At 42.9% G+C, this 16,567-nt stretch overlaps 4 protein-coding genes across 5 annotated transcripts in view; 1 reads left to right on the top strand and 3 right to left on the bottom strand.

The window, feature by feature from the left end:
- Positions 1 to 1,279: 1,279 nt before the first annotated feature.
- On the top strand, positions 1,280 to 4,572 carry LOC134095872 (small EDRK-rich factor 2-like). The gene is made up of 3 exons (XM_062549588.1): positions 1,280 to 1,435; positions 2,264 to 2,366; positions 4,160 to 4,572. The coding sequence occupies exons 1-3, from the start codon at positions 1,429 to 1,431 to the stop codon at positions 4,227 to 4,229; spliced, it is 180 nt and encodes a 59-aa protein (XP_062405572.1). The 5' UTR covers positions 1,280 to 1,428; the 3' UTR covers positions 4,230 to 4,572.
- Positions 4,573 to 4,728: 156 nt separating this feature from the next.
- LOC134095857 (ras and EF-hand domain-containing protein-like) lies at positions 4,729 to 11,118 on the bottom strand. Its single transcript, XM_062549571.1, has 11 exons — positions 11,074 to 11,118; positions 10,573 to 10,651; positions 10,269 to 10,339; positions 8,996 to 9,095; positions 8,685 to 8,777; positions 8,305 to 8,449; positions 7,994 to 8,075; positions 6,682 to 6,796; positions 6,326 to 6,439; positions 5,730 to 5,806; positions 4,729 to 5,082 (listed from the first exon to the last, which is right to left on the bottom strand). Exons 1-11 carry the CDS (start codon positions 11,109 to 11,111, stop codon positions 4,977 to 4,979), a joined length of 1,020 nt encoding a protein of 339 aa, XP_062405555.1. The 5' UTR covers positions 11,112 to 11,118; the 3' UTR covers positions 4,729 to 4,976.
- LOC134096182 (uncharacterized) lies at positions 11,113 to 13,255 on the bottom strand. The gene is made up of 5 exons (XM_062549932.1): positions 12,787 to 13,255; positions 12,239 to 12,320; positions 11,906 to 11,998; positions 11,582 to 11,683; positions 11,113 to 11,151 (listed from the first exon to the last, which is right to left on the bottom strand). The coding sequence occupies exons 1-5, from the start codon at positions 13,077 to 13,079 to the stop codon at positions 11,113 to 11,115; spliced, it is 609 nt and encodes a 202-aa protein (XP_062405916.1). The 5' UTR covers positions 13,080 to 13,255.
- A 155-nt stretch (positions 13,256 to 13,410) lies between these two features.
- sema4bb (sema domain, immunoglobulin domain (Ig), transmembrane domain (TM) and short cytoplasmic domain, (semaphorin) 4Bb) overlaps positions 13,411 to 16,567 on the bottom strand; it is a 12,740-nt gene continuing 9,583 nt past the window's right edge. For both annotated transcript variants that reach the window (XM_062549545.1, XM_062549544.1), the window contains exons 13-15: positions 16,283 to 16,440; positions 15,965 to 16,053; positions 13,411 to 15,805 (exon numbers count right to left, since the gene is read on the bottom strand). In XM_062549545.1, the coding sequence (XP_062405529.1) occupies positions 15,093 to 15,805; positions 15,965 to 16,053; positions 16,283 to 16,440 (960 nt within the window). In that variant the 3' untranslated portion in view covers positions 13,411 to 15,092. The remainder of the gene's footprint in view (positions 15,806 to 15,964; positions 16,054 to 16,282; positions 16,441 to 16,567) is intronic.

Genomic DNA, 16,567 nt, shown 5'->3' with positions numbered 1-16,567 from the left:
ACAAAACTGGCCAAGAAAATTGGTATACCCAGGGCAGGCTTAGTGGCTATTTCCCTTGTATGGTTGTCTATATGCAGTAGGCCTATACATTAGTGCTGTCAAAATTCATGATTAATCCAGGTGATTAATCAAGAAAAAAAAGAACCTTCAGTGGATGACTTCCTTTTGACGGCTGCTGAAGTAAGTTGCGTGTAGCCTACCTCTCTAGACGAGTCGGCTGTTTCTCCTGTGGGGAAAATATGGGAAAAATGAATGCACTAATGACTAGCCCAAAGCCATCGATATCTCAAAGTTGCGACAGCCGTTGACTTCCATGTTAAAGCCAGATTAGAGCGGTCACGTGGTTAGTGGGTACTCAGTAGTTCCCTCGGTCCCTGGTTTACTACGGGATTGACAGCAGCGATCGCATTAATATTTACGGTGAATACTCGATGAAAATGACTATAAACTGCATTTCCACATACATATACATTACTAAATGAAAATGCATTACTATGCACACGACTATAAGTCATGTAGAAAAGTCGTATTATATTCATTCATTCTCAATGGAATAGTTCCCGGAAGTGCCGCCATTGTTTGTTCACGGGAGTCAACGGTAGTGTCGCAACTTTGAGATATCGATGGCTTTGGACTAGCCTATCTAGGACTTCCGCTGTATTAAATGTCATGCTTGAAGTGCATGAATGAAGGTCAGACTACAAGTTAGGGAGCATTTATTTAGGACTCTACAACTGGCCAGAGGCGCCACCCGTAGGCTACATCCCTTGGCGCGTTTGGTTCAGTCCAACTACGATGCAGGAATGAAAATTTGGAAAATTGACTCAATTTTAGTTTAGTTTCAAATTCATTATTTACCGTTTCAAAAACCACACTCTGAAAAACGTTCCATGTGGAATAAAGGAGATAACACGCGGTTAATCTGTTTTTTTTTTTGTTTTTTTTTTACTCAGTGACCTCGTGAAACCATAGACAGTGCGTGAAACAGAGACCAGAAGACATGACTCGGTCTACAGCCAAATTATAAGAAAAATATTTATAGGCTATTTTCTAATTATAATTGATCGAACTATTGGAATTATCACATTAACTATGCGTGATACAAAAAATATCTCAAGTAGAAATGAATTCTGTGCAAAAAAAAAGTTAATTGAGAGAGGTTCGGGTCAGAGAGAAACCAGAGTGTTTTATCTGATGGCTTTGGTTTGGGTAGGCTACGTAATGACCTTTATCGGAGAGTTGTAGGTTTTAAAATCACCGCCCACTTGGAAATCTACAGTCTGACGTAAGCACGCTGCTGCACGGTGTTTCTGACGAGACTTCCTTAAAGTAAAAAAAAAAAGATCGCTGTAGGTTTGTCGGGGAGGTGGTCTTGGCCCACGGTCGTGGTATTAGCATTTGGACTTCGAGAAACGCTCCATAATAAGTATGACGAGTAGGTATCCATTTTTAGCCTTATTTAAGGCACACGTTTTTGTTGGTTTGAAGTATTTAACCGTAAAACAACAAATGTTAAAATGCTGTGCTACTAGCTAACAAGGATACACCCTGGCATCCCTTCGATACCATGAAAGGAAGCTATCTTGAAAAGATAGCTAGCCAGCTGGTCTAGCGATAGCTATCTAACGTCAGCTAAATAACTAGCGTTCGATGCGCGTTTGCACAATATCTGCCTGTAGAGTTGTTACTTTGTCACGTTTTTACAGTAAAAACTAGCTCTGTGTTGACACTCTGGTCTAATAATGTTCACCGTAAATGAATATCTGTTAAATCCCACGGCAAAACGTTAACCTAGACTATTATAAAACAAGCATGCAATCGCTAGTGGGCTAGTATAACGTCATGTAGAACTAACAACGTTTGCGTTTGTCTATATAAGGATTCCGGTATGCCATTACGACAGACATTTATTTATGTATTTATCATGGTGATTACACACTTGAGACAGCAGAGTGAACTCTAAGATTATGTTATGACGGCCACCAAATCTTTTACAGTTCCACTATTGTTGAGGTTTGTTATTGTCATGCGCGCGCTCTCTGGCGCCCCCATTGCCACGTTGGCTCTTGATATTTCCAGCTCTGATTGATCGTAATAGTAACCCTGTTGTTACAAATGGCATTCCGCCCCCCCCCCCCCAGACATTTGAGGTCGAATCATGAGTTGGAGCATCTGAATATGTGTTGTATGTTGGCAAACTGGCCATTATTGTCTCTGCACCACACACTCTCTTTGTAGTCATAGTGCAACTGTGTCTTTTCAGGAGGAAACCAGCGCGAGCTTGCCCGTGCGAAAAATGCCAAAAAAAATGATGGCAAGGGAAAGCCTAAGGAAGACGGGCTGTCAGCAGCTGCGCGCAAGCAAAGGTATCACTCTTTTACACTCACAAACACACCCACCGGTGTCTCACACAACACTATAGTAATATAACAAATGTCAGGTTTTAAAAAGCAATTGAGAGTAAAGACCCCCAAAAAACCTCCCTTCCTCTCTGTCTTTATTTATGGTAAGCATGGATGTTGTTTACCGTCTGTTGATAGTCTTCTTCACTATGAATTGAATGTCATATAAGTGCAACCCCAGCAACAGGCTGTTAGTGTCCATGATGTGGATCAAAAAGCTGCACAAGGTACTTTAAAAACAACTGTCATTAGACTGGCTGTCGTATCCTGGCGATCCCGATTTTGATTATAGTGAGGATATGAGTGTGCCCGGTTGGCCAACATATATGACCACACAAGAGACAGATTTAATCATTTAAATGAAGTCAATAGCAGACCCAAGAGCAGTGTTAAAGTATTTAAGTTAAAGGTTAAATGGAGTTTAAAAAGTGTATGTACTGTAACAACATTTTTTTCACTCTCCTGAAGCAACAGTTTACAAACCACGGTATTAAAAATACAGTGTGCACAATGTATCCACAACACAAGTCATTACCAGATAAAAGATAAGAATCAAGAGTTGAAAATAAATTAAACTTTTACAACAGGCTCTGAAAGAAAATGAGAGAAGAAAGCAAACGATGGCTTGCACGAACAACAGTGTTCAGCACATCCCAGTTTGTGTTGAATGAAATGCTTTGCGTTTTGTCTGCTTTGAACTCACCCCCTGGAAGATGCCGAAAAGTAAATAAATCTTACATGCGGGATTGCTATCCAAATATCAAAATCTTTTTTCCTGTAGGGTTTTTAGAGCATTGATGGATGGATTGATTGATTGATATTTCAAATGTGGCAGATAATCACATGTGCCATCAAGTGGCAGAAAAATAGCATAAAAGAAAACGATCTCTTGTTTTAAATACACATTTGAAAGGGAGTGAGAGTTAATCATACAACTGCTACAACTGTTTTGTTTTGTTAAATTAAACTTGAATTAATGTAGTTTATAGAGATTGAGAACGTGACGTAAAACGCAACGCATTTTGGGAATAGGTGGCCCAAAATTAAGTTGTTTTACTGACGTGCGGGAACAACGAAGTGCAGTTGTCGAAATGCCGTTTACCTGCTGTGTTGTAAAATTCAATAGAGTAACATGAAGCTTATCTTTTATAGTTTTCCAGCGTGGAAAAATAATAGTATACGTCATGTTTCAGAGGTGACAAAAAGGCGAGGAATGACTTGGATAGCAGCACTAAGGAAGCGCGAGATTATGTTCTGTTTTTCACACAATTTTTTCACGCTTAGTTTTCATTATTATCATGCCAGATCATAGACCCAGAACACTAGTTTACATGGGCTGGCATCAGGCGAGCCAAACCTACCCATAATTCTTTGTGTTTTGATGACTTTGGTCACATGTCTTAGCGATCTCTATACCTGAAAGTAATGTTATTACAATTGTCTTTGTGAAAGCACAACTTATTTCCTAACATTGAAGTATATACAGTACATAAAGTATTTTATACACATACAAGTTCATACGTCCAAATACATTCATACGCACATGTACATTATACACGTAAATTATGAATGACAATCATGAGAGACCAAGATGAAGCTGGTTCTCCCTTCAATTAAAAAAACCCTGCAGACTTCACAAAAGCATCTCAGGGAATGTTATAAAATTGAAAAGTGTATGGCATGGATCTTTATCCCCAGCATCTGCTCTGTTCTAACCCGTGTGTTATTATTCATTTATTGTTTTAATATATTTTCAGAGATGCAGAGATAATGCAGCAGAAGCAGAAAGCGGCGGCAAAAGAGAAGCCGGCTGGGCAAGGGAAGTAGCCACGGCAGGAGGGGGCAGCTACAACACCTAATCAGTGAAAAAACAACCCTTCAGTCTGAAACTCTTGTCACGACAATGGATTCCCATCATGTCCCGGCTCTTAAAGAGTAGGCTAAGTCCTCGTGTCTCCGATTCAAATCCAGGCTTGCCCCGTATATTTCTCCACCCTCTGGTGGACCAAAGGATTTTTTTCTCCCTTTTTTTGAGTTCTTGTCAACTACATCTGGCAATGGATCCTTTGAGCAAAATACTGGTGGTAGAACTAATGTATACCTGCGTACACAAAGGTTTTTTTTGTATCAATATGTATCCAGTCAAATAAAGTATAGGCTTTCTAATTCAGATCTCGCTGTTCACTTGATTGCTTAGCCTAAATCTAACTGTAATATCCTAATCGCTTCAATCTTGCATGGTTTAATTTTGATGATCTTTATTATCTGGTTATAGGTTGTTTGCTGCTTTGACACATTTTAGTACTAGAAAATACACTTTATCAACTTAGATTAGCAGTTTATTGTGTAAAGACATTGAGAAGACATGCTTTATACATTTTAAAAAAACAACGCACAATCAATATGTACATATTTTACATTTGTGCTGGGAGTGTGGTAACTTCCAACTTAACATTAAAAAAGTGTAAATCCACATTGATGTGAGGGAACTTTTCTAGATAAAACATATTTATTAGGTCATTAATTTAGTTTAGAAATATAACTGGCCTCGCTTAAGCCCATGTTAATATAAAGTCAGGCTAAGGTCCAGCAGCAGCTGCCTGCAGTAGGACTTCTGCCCCCGAGGCTGGACAGCTGCAGGGTGGAGCCAGTCAGCGCACCTCGAGTCTTCCTCACCTCCCTACAAACGCACAATCAGTGATAAATAATAACAATAATACATAGGTTTTATATAGCGCTTTACAAAGACACAGAACAGAAAGGATACAAAAGGACAATACAGTACATACAATACAGGCATGTCAAACACATAAGCAAAAAGAACCAATACAAAGAGTAGATGGGGGGGGGGGGGAGAGAGTGGGTGGAGATGTGTCAGGTGAAGCGAAACGATTCATAAGAGGGGCATTTCCTGTGTCTGTTAGGAGTTCGAAAGTAGCTAGGTCCTAACGCCAAAGTTTAATTATTTATTCTGTGTTTCATTGGCATCACGCACAATGATGATTTAAAAAAAGTACTCATTATTTGTTAAGCTTAAATTTAGCTTCTCTTAAACCTTTCTCTGAGTAAGCAATATGTTTGACGTAATGGGTAAGCCTATTCGGAACTACGTGCCATTTTTTTCCATCGGAAAATCTCTTTGATTCAAGTTCAAAGTTTACTGTGTACTCAAAATATTTTCACCTCACAACTAACCTCTGTTATTATAACGTGGTTAGTTGTGAGGTGAAAATATTTTGAGGTGTCTTGGTGAGGGTTTGTTTCTAACACAAAGTGTAAAATAGAAGGTGAAGTGAAACTTCATAATTACAAGCCTGTGGGTGTTACCTTGCTAGGTGCAGCACAGCCTCCACCACATTAGTTCCATCTTTGGCACTGGTCTCAAAGAAGAGGGCTCCGCATGACTGAGATAATAACAAAAAAAGTTTACTCTGTTGCTCTACTTTCTCTCTCAACTTAGAGGGGCTACCACACAAATGGGCAAACACCGCCCCATATCAGAGGGTTAAATCGGATCTTTGCACGTATGACACTAAGCTGCCTAATGGTCAATGTCCGCTCACTAATGGTACAGTTCTCCCCACGATTCTCTTGCTCATTCATGTGCTGCCCTGACATGACACACTTCATAATTCCTTGTCACTGGGTCTCATATGAAACCCACAGGTCAGCCTCAGCTCACTCACTCACATCATGTTTAAACATGGAAAGTCCATGGAAAATTGCAGAAAAAAGCCACTGGCAAGTAGCGCTAAATACACGCTATGAATGATCTTCGCCAATGAAAGCAGGGCGTGACCAATCAGCTGAGCTGTAAGACTGACAATCAGCTGGGCCATCCAGGGAAACTAGCAACGAGACTCTGTGACCTGCCTAAACTAACGCTGCGCTCCATTTGTTTCCAGAAACACATGTAGTCTTACCGTGGCCAGACGCACCCCACAGGCAGAGCTGACACACAGACTGCTGGTCACTTTGCCTCGCAGGTCGGCCTTATTCCCCACCAGACACATGGGCACGGGGCTGGTAGTGCAGGCCTGGAGGGTAGGAACAGAAGAAGGAACATTTCTGTTTTTTTTTTTTTTTTAAGTATATATTTTGCCCTTTTTGACTTTATTATGACCGGACAGTGAAGAGGTAGACAGGAAGCAAGTGGGAGAGAGACATGGGGTGGGCTTGGGAAATGACAGCAGGTCGGATTCGAACCTGGGTGCCCATGGACACTCAGATATGGTACGAGTGTTGTAGCCTGTTGCGCCAGATAACAGTCTGTCATTACCTCAATTTGCTCTAACCACTGGGTGATATTAAGGAAGCTCTTTTCAGAGGTGATGTCATACAGTAGAAGAATTCCATCAGCCTTCCGGAAGTATGATCTAGAAATACTCTGGAACCTACAGAAACAAAGCAAACAAATACTCAACTGGAACTGGTCATCTCTGTAAAAAACAATGGTCTTTACGGAGAGCTCAGTGTACATTACTGACACCAAAACAACAGTCTTATTAGGGCATGGGGTGAAGGCTGGGCAACTTTAAGTCTCAAAAGCAGAGCACGAATAAGCTCTTCAGATCAAACTTAGCTTTGTTTTTCTACCCCTTGACAAAACAACCATGTCTTTACTAGGTGGTGGTAGTGTAGTGGTTAAGGAACTGGGTTAGCGTGCTGTAGCCTGAAAAGTTGTGGGTTCAATTCCCAGCGTCCACCGATGTGCCCTTGAGCAAGGCACTTAACCCCAAGTTTCTCTGGGGTCAGTGTGATCCCTTGTGATATTATAGTTGACATATGGAAGTCACTTTGTATACATAGATTTCTCGAAAACATGCGCGCGCACACAAGGGGCAGAAAGCATCATGAACAGCATGAAGCAGCTGCTCTCCGTGAAAAGATTAAAATGAATTTTAGTGCCGAAAACAGCACTATTCGAAATGACGATGGTTAGAGAATGTTCAGGAATGTAAAGTAATGCATTTATTTGCCAGAAACCACGAAAACTGCCAAAAAGACTTTGTTTTATAAATAATGAAAACGAACGAAAAACTCAAATAAACTCAGAAATGAGATGTTATCATTTAGACAACAGTGGCCAGTGGCATACAAAAAATGCCGATTGTAGCTTACAGCAGCTGGTTATTAGGTTAACTTTATAACGTTATGACCGTCCATCCGGCGTCTTCTACCCCTCGGCTGCGCGCGCATCTAGTTTTGTTAGTAAACGGTAAATCTGTGTATTAGTCTGGCTATCACTATACTAAGCTCAATCTTTCAAGATGCACTTTGTTTCTACTGTACAAGAGGTGTGATCAATGGGCATTGCTCAAATGACTCCGTACGCTTAGCAGTCCTTCAACCAACCATCCAGTGCGTCTTTTGGATAAGCTAGCTTCTGATTGGAGCCAAAGGTTCTGGCAGGGAACAGAAGAGATAGATGTGCAGGTTTCCAGCCTGAGCTGCCAGGCGAATCCAAATTCGCCAGAAGTTCAGGCAGAGTTCACCCAGGTTAACTTTGTATAACAGCATCTGCTAAATGAATATGTAAATGAGCACTGGGTGAGCCCTGCCTCAGAGATAGCCACAGCAGTTGCAAGTACCTTTCCTGGCCAGCAGTGTCCCATATTTGCAAAGCCATCCTCTTGCCGTCCACAAGCATGCGTTTTATCTGGCAGTCAACTCCTACACAGGGAGTGTGTGAGAGAGAGAAAAGGTGATAAAGGTCACAGGAAATGTCTGACATGATAACGAAGTTAACTTTGACATCATGATACGACTCGAAAATCTTCAGTATGGATTTAATAGCGCAAAAGTAAAGTGAATAGCATAGCATGCTCTTTATGGCTGGGCATGTATAGAAAATGTGTGTGTTTATGTGAATAGATATGCTGTCCTTGTGGAATTGTCCTACCCACGGTGGAGCGCATGTTCTCTTTGAACTGATGTTGACTGAGGCGCAGGAGAAAGCTGGACTTCCCAGAGCCCAAATCTCCCGCCAGGACCAACCGGTACGTGGGTTCACTCCTCTGGTCCTCACAGGATGGCACACCTCCCGGCTAAAACACACACACACACACACACACACACACACACACACACACACACACACACACATACATTCATGTAATGATGATGATCACATAATATTGACTTCAAGTGTAATTAAGTGAAGAGTCTGTGGCAACATTGCACTTCACTTCGAGAACAACTGAGAACCTAAACATGACAGAAGGATTGATGGGAGGACAGACACACACACACACAGACGAGATGAATCCAGTCCTGTCTCACCTGGAGAGGAGGACCAGGTGTCAGTTTAAGTTGGGACAGCATAGCAGGACTGCCACAGGAAGACTCTGTCGACTCCAAGGTAGTCTCCAGCTCCTAGATGCCATTCAACATAAATACTTAACTCAAGAAACATGCAGTTAAATGTGTTCATTGTGCAGATGTCTTTAGCCATATTGACAGTAGTTTCAAAGAAGTAATGTCATGTTTTATCAGCATTCGTCCTTCTCCCTCAGAATGGGAGATCAGTGAAGTTTGTGTTGCTTGCGCCTTGGTCGACCACCTGAGCTTCAGCACATACGGAGTGCACATACTGTTGTGTCCTGACCCGATTCCAGCGCTGTCTCTCGGTCACTCTCCTTCAGATCATCATAGCTCAGAGGATCCAGCGCAGACTCGCTGTCTGACAGGCCACTAAGAGAGACGGGGAGAGCAACAGACATGAAGGACAGGTGAGGGCATGCATCCATTATGTGCTTGCAGGTAAAGCCTACCTTACACTGACTGCGTTTACATGCACTTTATACCACTGCTTGGTCAAATTTCCTATTGTGATGCGCTATTTGGAACGTGCATTATTTTTCTATATACCGCACGGCTATGAAGTAGTTCGTTTTTTTGGGCTTATTACACTTGAATATCAATTCGCCAATGTGAATGTAACTGTAAAAACAGCAACGTTGTATCTAAGACAGCGGCAATATAAACGAAAATGATAGTAGCAGTGGTATAAGCGGGATAATCAACTCCGCGCCCTGTGCGTTTATAGGAAAATAATGCACTTATCGAAGTGTAAAGTCCCCTCCGCCTGCGGCGTCGGGTCCTTATTACCACTTCGAACGTGCATTATTTTCCTATAAACGCACGGCGCGTCGTTGATTATCCCTTACTTATCCGGTTATGAGGCTTATCCCGATTCTGATCATATTCAGGATATGGTGTTTACATGAACACAGAGAAACCCAGTTATTAATAACCCTGTATACATGACTGCCTCTACATGCACTTTAGTAACCCGGTTATGAGGCTTATCCCGATTCTGATCATATTCAGGATGTGGTGTTTACATGAACACAGAGAAACCCGGTTATTAATGTCCCTGTTTACATGATGAATAATAGTATTCCGGTTACCAACAATAAAGTTCTATTAGCACCGTATTCCGGTTTCTAATGCAATCGCGTGTTTTGCCTGAGAAACCGGGATAAGCTGTATACTGTACATGGAACTGTATCCCGGTTTCTCTCGGAGTACGCCACCTAGCATAACCGGTATACTCGTTACCGGGATAAGGGCTTATCCGATTACGGGGGTTCCGAAATCGTGAAATTATGTTTACATGAACAAAAACAAAACCGGGATACTTTAAAATCCTGCTCATAACCGGGATACTAAAGTGCATGTAAACGCAGTCAGTGACAGATTTGGGAGAGATAGGCCTACTTGAAAGATTGTATAACTAATGCCCCTCATTAAAGCCTTACTCAAAAGACTACAATCTTTCAAGAATCTTTCCCAAATCTTGTCAAAGTCTGTCAGTGTAAGGTAGGCTTAAGGACACCTACTGTACATCTTAAAATACTTCACCTATTTAAGAACAAAATCCGTCTTTGGGTGGGCATGAGACTGCCAGGGATATTGTGGCATCTTCTTGATGACTGCATGTAGGCAAATGGAGTTATTAACATTCACACAAACACACACACACACAACACCTCTTCATCATGCTTTATGTGTCCACTTAAATGAACTATGCCCAAGTAGGGAAGTCATTTTAAGTGCAACTCTGTGAACACATTACATCTGTGTCTTGATTTGCATGGAACTATTGACTCTTAAAATGTATCCTGTTTACACAGCATCTACTATTTAAACGTTTGGGAAAAGGTACCGTTGTATAGGTTGACCAATGACCAATGACACTGTCCAGATGAGGTGTCAGCCCTATGGGTGAAGTCCTGCCCATTATCCTGTCCGAGAGAACAGAGAGAAGATGATGTGGGAAGTGGAGGGAGAGCAACCAGAAAGGGAGATTTTGTGTTTGTCTGACATGTATGAATACATGGTTGAAAGTATTTGGATTATTTTGTTTATTTGATAAGGAGAACATTCATGAACATCAGTACATTCCTTATTTTATAAACATGCTGGAGATATCAAAATTGCTCATTTGTGTAGTTCCTAAGCAGGTGAGACAGGAGACAAAATGGCATACAAATACACATACAAAACGTACATCTACACTGAGAAGGACAGACAGTCACTACACACTGTCCACAAATCCAGGTCAGTGAACCAGCAGGGCTGGTTGTGATATGTGTTGTGATATGCGTAGGGGGACGTCCCTACTGCAAGCCCCTGGCAGCATGAGAGGGTGGATGTGGAGACTTACTGTCCTGTCAGGGCATACAGAGGAGTTTTCTCCTTCATCTCAACACTCTCCCTGATGAAGGAACACACCATCAGTAGGCTACAGCACGAGGACAAACAGCAAATAGTAAACACCTCATCTCTAAACTCATCCCACAATTTAGAAACTATTTGCAACGTGGCAGAAAACAATGGTGATTGAAAAGATTCTTTGTGTAGAGAGTGACCTTAAACCACTCTCCACTAGAGGGTGCTTAAACTGATTTTACCATTGAGTTAACGCTTATTGCTTGACCCACAGCACAGAAACCAGACAGAGGGCCTCTCTCAACATCCCTCCTTGATCCTCGATGCCCCTCCAGACTCGTTCTCACTTCTCACTGATCTATAACTAGCACTGGATAGACTATCCCATTGTTGCCGCCCCATCATTCTTTATCTAGATCAGTGAGTACGAGGACAGAGGAAGGACAGGAGAACAGATAAAAGACGAATGAGAGGCACCCAGAGATACTATAGAAAGAGGAGACTTGCGGGGTTGTGAACTCCTGCTTGAGTTTGTCCAGCTGGGTCTGTATGCGGATGACCTCTGTCTGCGCCTTCAGCAGCGCCGTCCTCAGCTGCTCGTTCTCCTGAGATAAACCAAACGGACCAGGTGAAAAAAAAAACAACTAACGAAAGACATGTTCAGAGGATCCATCCCAAAGCACTGGATGTTGTTAAGAGCAAGAGGCAAAGAGGCCGACAAAGAGAACTCTGGTTCAACGATCATGGGACTCTGTATCCCGCCTTAGGTGAGAGATTACGGAACAAAAACTATGGGGTGTGTAGTTGTGCAATGGAGCCGGCCATACCTGTCTTAGGGCATTTATTTCAGCATGTGAATCTGCCAGCTCTCCCTTATGCTTGGTCTTCATAGAAACTATACAGGCTTCCTGCTGCTGATTCTGTGAAGCGGACACACACACACACACACACACACACACACACACACACACACACACACACACACACACACACACACAGCATAATATTGCATTGCCTATGTTCTACTACAGAAACTCTCCATTCCAGTTAAAGATTATGTAACCAGTATTTATAGAACACTTCCTCATGTTGAGCTTGCACTGCATCTATATGTAGGCCTGCCCTACTGTAGAAAGATTATAACAAACATTCTCTCTCACCTCCTCTTGTGATTTAAGGAGCAGCTGATGTCGTAGTAAATCCTCCAAATCACTCACATGACAGGATCTCCTGTCTCTGTGCCTATCAGCAGACAAACGTGCATCTTACAAGAGTCTCATCTAAAATGCCATGGATGAGTTACTCTTTTTCATATCAAATTATGTTAATCACAGCAAAATCAAAGCAGAAGAAATAACATCGCTGGGATATGTTGCTTCCTTAATGTCCAAGGATTCCATTTCTATTCCTATTCTTAATAATGGGTCACACAGTGATATTTCTGTCCATGCGCAAAAGGCTATTAAAATCTTCTGATTACCTTTGGCAGCTCTGATTGGAATTCCATACAACAGAGCAGTTTGCACAACATTAATTAATTTAGTTTGTGAACAATTAGGCAATTAGGCCTGCATCTTTGATTTAGGCTAGCCTCAACATGGTTTCTGTAAAACACGATGCCTTTCAAGTCACACATGGCCTCTTACCAGATTTCTCATCTTAAACATGAGTGGGCCTACCAATGCTAAGGTTATACAAGCCTACACACCATCCCAAGAAGTCTTCGTCACAATCCAGGGAATCCTCTTCTCTCCAGTCGATCAGACGACGTTCGAGCTTGATTGGCCTTTTAACGAAGCTCAGCCCGTCGTTTACTTCATCTGAAATGTTGGTTGAATTCGCCGAATCGCTCTCCGTGCTCTCTGCGGTGCCGCTGTCGGGCAATAACCTGTCCTCAGTGTTTAGTTGGTTTAACAAAGAACACCTATCAGTGTTACTTAAAAGCTCCGATTCATTTTTCACCCCACTCACGGACAAACGTCGCCGATTCGAGTTGCTCATGACTTGCGTGCAATTAACGTAAAATAAATAAATACAAATTGTGATAACTTCGAAATAAACTACCCTTCCCGAAAACTGTGCGATTATTTGAAAGAAAAAAAAATAACACTAGGGCTATATGGTAGCCTATGTGTAGCCACTGTAGAAAGGACTAACGCAGGTGCTTCAACTTCAGACACCTGCACAACGCGTGGTTTAGATGAGGTGCTTGGTAGACTACGAGATGCGTGTCTTTGATAGGCCCAATGATAGCCTGTTTTAATAGGCCTAGCAGTGTTGGTACATTCACGACTCACTATTCTGAAGGTGCAAGAAATCTTGAGAGTTTTCAGATTTTCACAGAGATAATTTATCATGGTTATTCAAATAAACCAGAAAAGCTCTCCGAGAGCACAGACCTCTGCCAAGCGCCTCCTGGACCCAGATGGTGATCTGGATCACTCTCACACTAAACAATGATGATCTGTATCCATTTCTTAGAAACGTAAGGAAATACACAATGCGTAGACAGACATGTTAAACTCTTCTCCCCATGACAGACAACACAACCCTTCTCTCATGTTGGAAATAGTTTCCAAATAATGGGATGAGTTTATAGATGAGGTGTTAACTATTTACTGTGTGATTGCTGTTTGTCATCATGCTGTACCAATGGCGTGGTCCTTCATCAGGGAGAGTGTTGAGATGAAGGAAAAACTCCTCCGTATGCCCTGACAGGACAGTAAGTCTCCACATCCACCCTCTCATGCTGCCAGGGGCTTGCACTAAGGATGTCCCCCTACACATATCATGCTGCCAGGAGGATGTCCTCCTACGTATCACAAAAAGTGACCCCACTACACTTAGTGATGCTCCAAAACATTTTCATTGGATGTAATCAACCAAATAAAGTGCAGTTACGAACAGTGAAGAACAAGCAGAAGCAGTATGTCAGTATGGCTCAGAACAGTACAATCCACATAAAACACACACACACACAATTGACTCCAACCAACCGACTGTGTGTGTAGGTGAGTCTGCATGTGAGTCAGTGGATGATACAGGGATAGAGACTCAAAGCAAGACAAAAAGATGAGAGGATGAAGAGCACTGAAAAAGAGGAAGAAAAGTGTTGTTGGGAACAGTAACAGGAAGTTGGTAGTTAGGCACGCAGTATAAACCCAATTAACATAAGAGTAAAACTCAAGAGTCATTTCTTACAGTAGATCCCCAACTTGCAATGAAAACAATATTATAAAACACCCAAACAGAACCCCCTGTTTTCTTTTGTCTTCAGTGGAGGGACTGTGAACAGATATAAAAAAAACTACTTTCAAAGACTTAATCTGTGAGCGTCACATTAAAATAACAGCTTGTTAATACTCTTCTAGTACACATACATTCAGTGGTGAGTCAAAAGGTCTTTGTCAGAAGCCAGTGCAAATGATTACTAACAGAATGTTGTGCCATATTTAACAGTCTCACAAAAATAATATCAAGATGATATGGAAGTCATATATCACAACACAGAATGTGTGCATGTTGTGTTTAAGATGCACTTCTGGTCATTTAGCAAGGGAAGGTCAGATCTTACTGGTGTTAGAGCCTCAAAGGTTAGTCTGCTGAGGAAGATACCTGTGGCCTCTAAAAAGATCAGACTGGTCATTGAACGCTTGTGATGTTTTGAAAAGACATTACAGTAAGCTCAGAGGGACAGTGATGTCCAGTGTCTGAGCACTCGCCTTGTGCTATATAATGCAAGTCTGCTTATCAGGTTTTTTGCTCACAGTAAAATGACGAGGTAATACCAGACAGGTAAACAAACGAGTGAGACATGGAGGTGGTTAAGAACTACACTCAGTTCTGACGAGTCGTTTAGAGTGTGTCTGAATATCATCTTCACATTAACTGTGTGTCTGTATGTCTTTGTAGGCCTGTGTGTGTGTGTGTGTGTGTGTGTGTGTGTGTGTGTGTGTGTGTGTGTGCGTGTGTGCGTGTGTGCATGTGTGCGTATGCGTGTGTGTGTGTGTGTGTCTACACTATGGAGTCTCTGATCTCAGATCCCAGTCTGACGCGAGGCCTTGGACAGATGGGAGAGTCGTCTCCGTGAGTCTGTTTCTCTGAGTGCGTCGGTTGTGGGTGTGTGGGCGTGGGAGGGTGTGTGTGCGCGCAGTAGTTCTCCTCCAGCGTCTGATAGCCCTTGAGTTCAGACGGCGTGGTCGGCATGGAGCCGCCGTTCAGCGGCAAACTCTCAGTCGGTTTACCCACAATCCTCGGCTTCTGTGGCTGTGTGGGCGGCACCCTCGCCCGGCCGTACACCACACACACACCAAAGCACAGCACACACACACACAGGAGCACACACACGGCGATCAGCTCTGCGCGGTAGGTCTTCGCAGTCGCCCATGGGGAGTGGGACCGATCAGGCAGGATAACTGACTCCTCCTCCAAGGGATGTGGTGCTCTTGGTTGACCAATAGGAGTGGGTCTCTGGACTCTTGGCTCCGCCCTCACACAATAATTGGCCAATAGTTGCTGAAAACCCTGTTCCTCTGCCCAGCAGGAGTAAAGTCTCTCGGACCCCTCTATGCCGCCGACCACTAGCCCGCCCTCTGGGCCAGGAAACAGGAAGTGATGCGTGCTGGGGCTGTATGACCACGTCCGGTGTGCATGGTTAGACCGTAGCTTGCATGGAAGAACGCGGAAGGTGTTGGCAGGTACGACGACCACCTGACATGCAGAAATGTCTGAAAAAATTCAAACACACACACACAGACTACCCTTATCAAGCTGGATGTTAAATGTGTTTATGTGCGTGAATGTGTGTGTGTGCGTGCGTACGTGTGTCCGTGCGTGTGTTCGTGCGTGTGTGTATGTGTGTGTATGTGTTTCCGTGTGTGACTCACCAGGGCTCTGTGACTTTGCCGAGCGTGGGGTGGCTGTGCTTTTACACAGCGAGGATGGGTCTGCATTTTCAATGTCCTGCTGCCACTGCCTGAGTAGGGAAGAGAAATACAGATGTGTGTATTACACTCAAGGGTTAAATAATTTTCTATTTATTGCAATAGATGAGTGAAAGCTAAAATGACTACTGTGTGGGTAAATGTGTGTTTGTTGTGTGTGTGTGTGTGTGTGTGTGTGTGTGTGTGTGTGTGTGTGTGTGTGTGTGTGTGTGTGTGTGTGTGTGTGTGTGTGCATAATTGAGTTTCAGTTGTAGGGCTCACCCCTGCGGCGGTGTGTGTGTGAGGTCAGCGCAGCGTGTTCCGGCCCAGGCGCAGTACGGGTCTCGCGCCAACACACACTCCCCACAGGTGCCATGGGCCGAGCAGTTACTCACACTCAGCTGCAGAACGGCCGAGTAGGAGGACACAAACAACACACCCTACACACACACACACACACACACACACACACACACACACACACACACACACACACACACACACACACACACACACAAGAGTCGTTAGAAATAGTTGAATCACACTCACACTCTCTAACTCTCTCTC

The sequence above is a fragment of the Sardina pilchardus genome, chromosome 11 (genome assembly GCF_963854185.1).
Source record: "Sardina pilchardus chromosome 11, fSarPil1.1, whole genome shotgun sequence".
In the NCBI taxonomy this organism is placed as follows: Eukaryota; Metazoa; Chordata; class Actinopteri; order Clupeiformes; family Clupeidae; genus Sardina; species Sardina pilchardus.
Note: the sequence above shows the minus strand (reverse complement) of the source record. Positions and strands in the feature narration are given on the sequence as shown.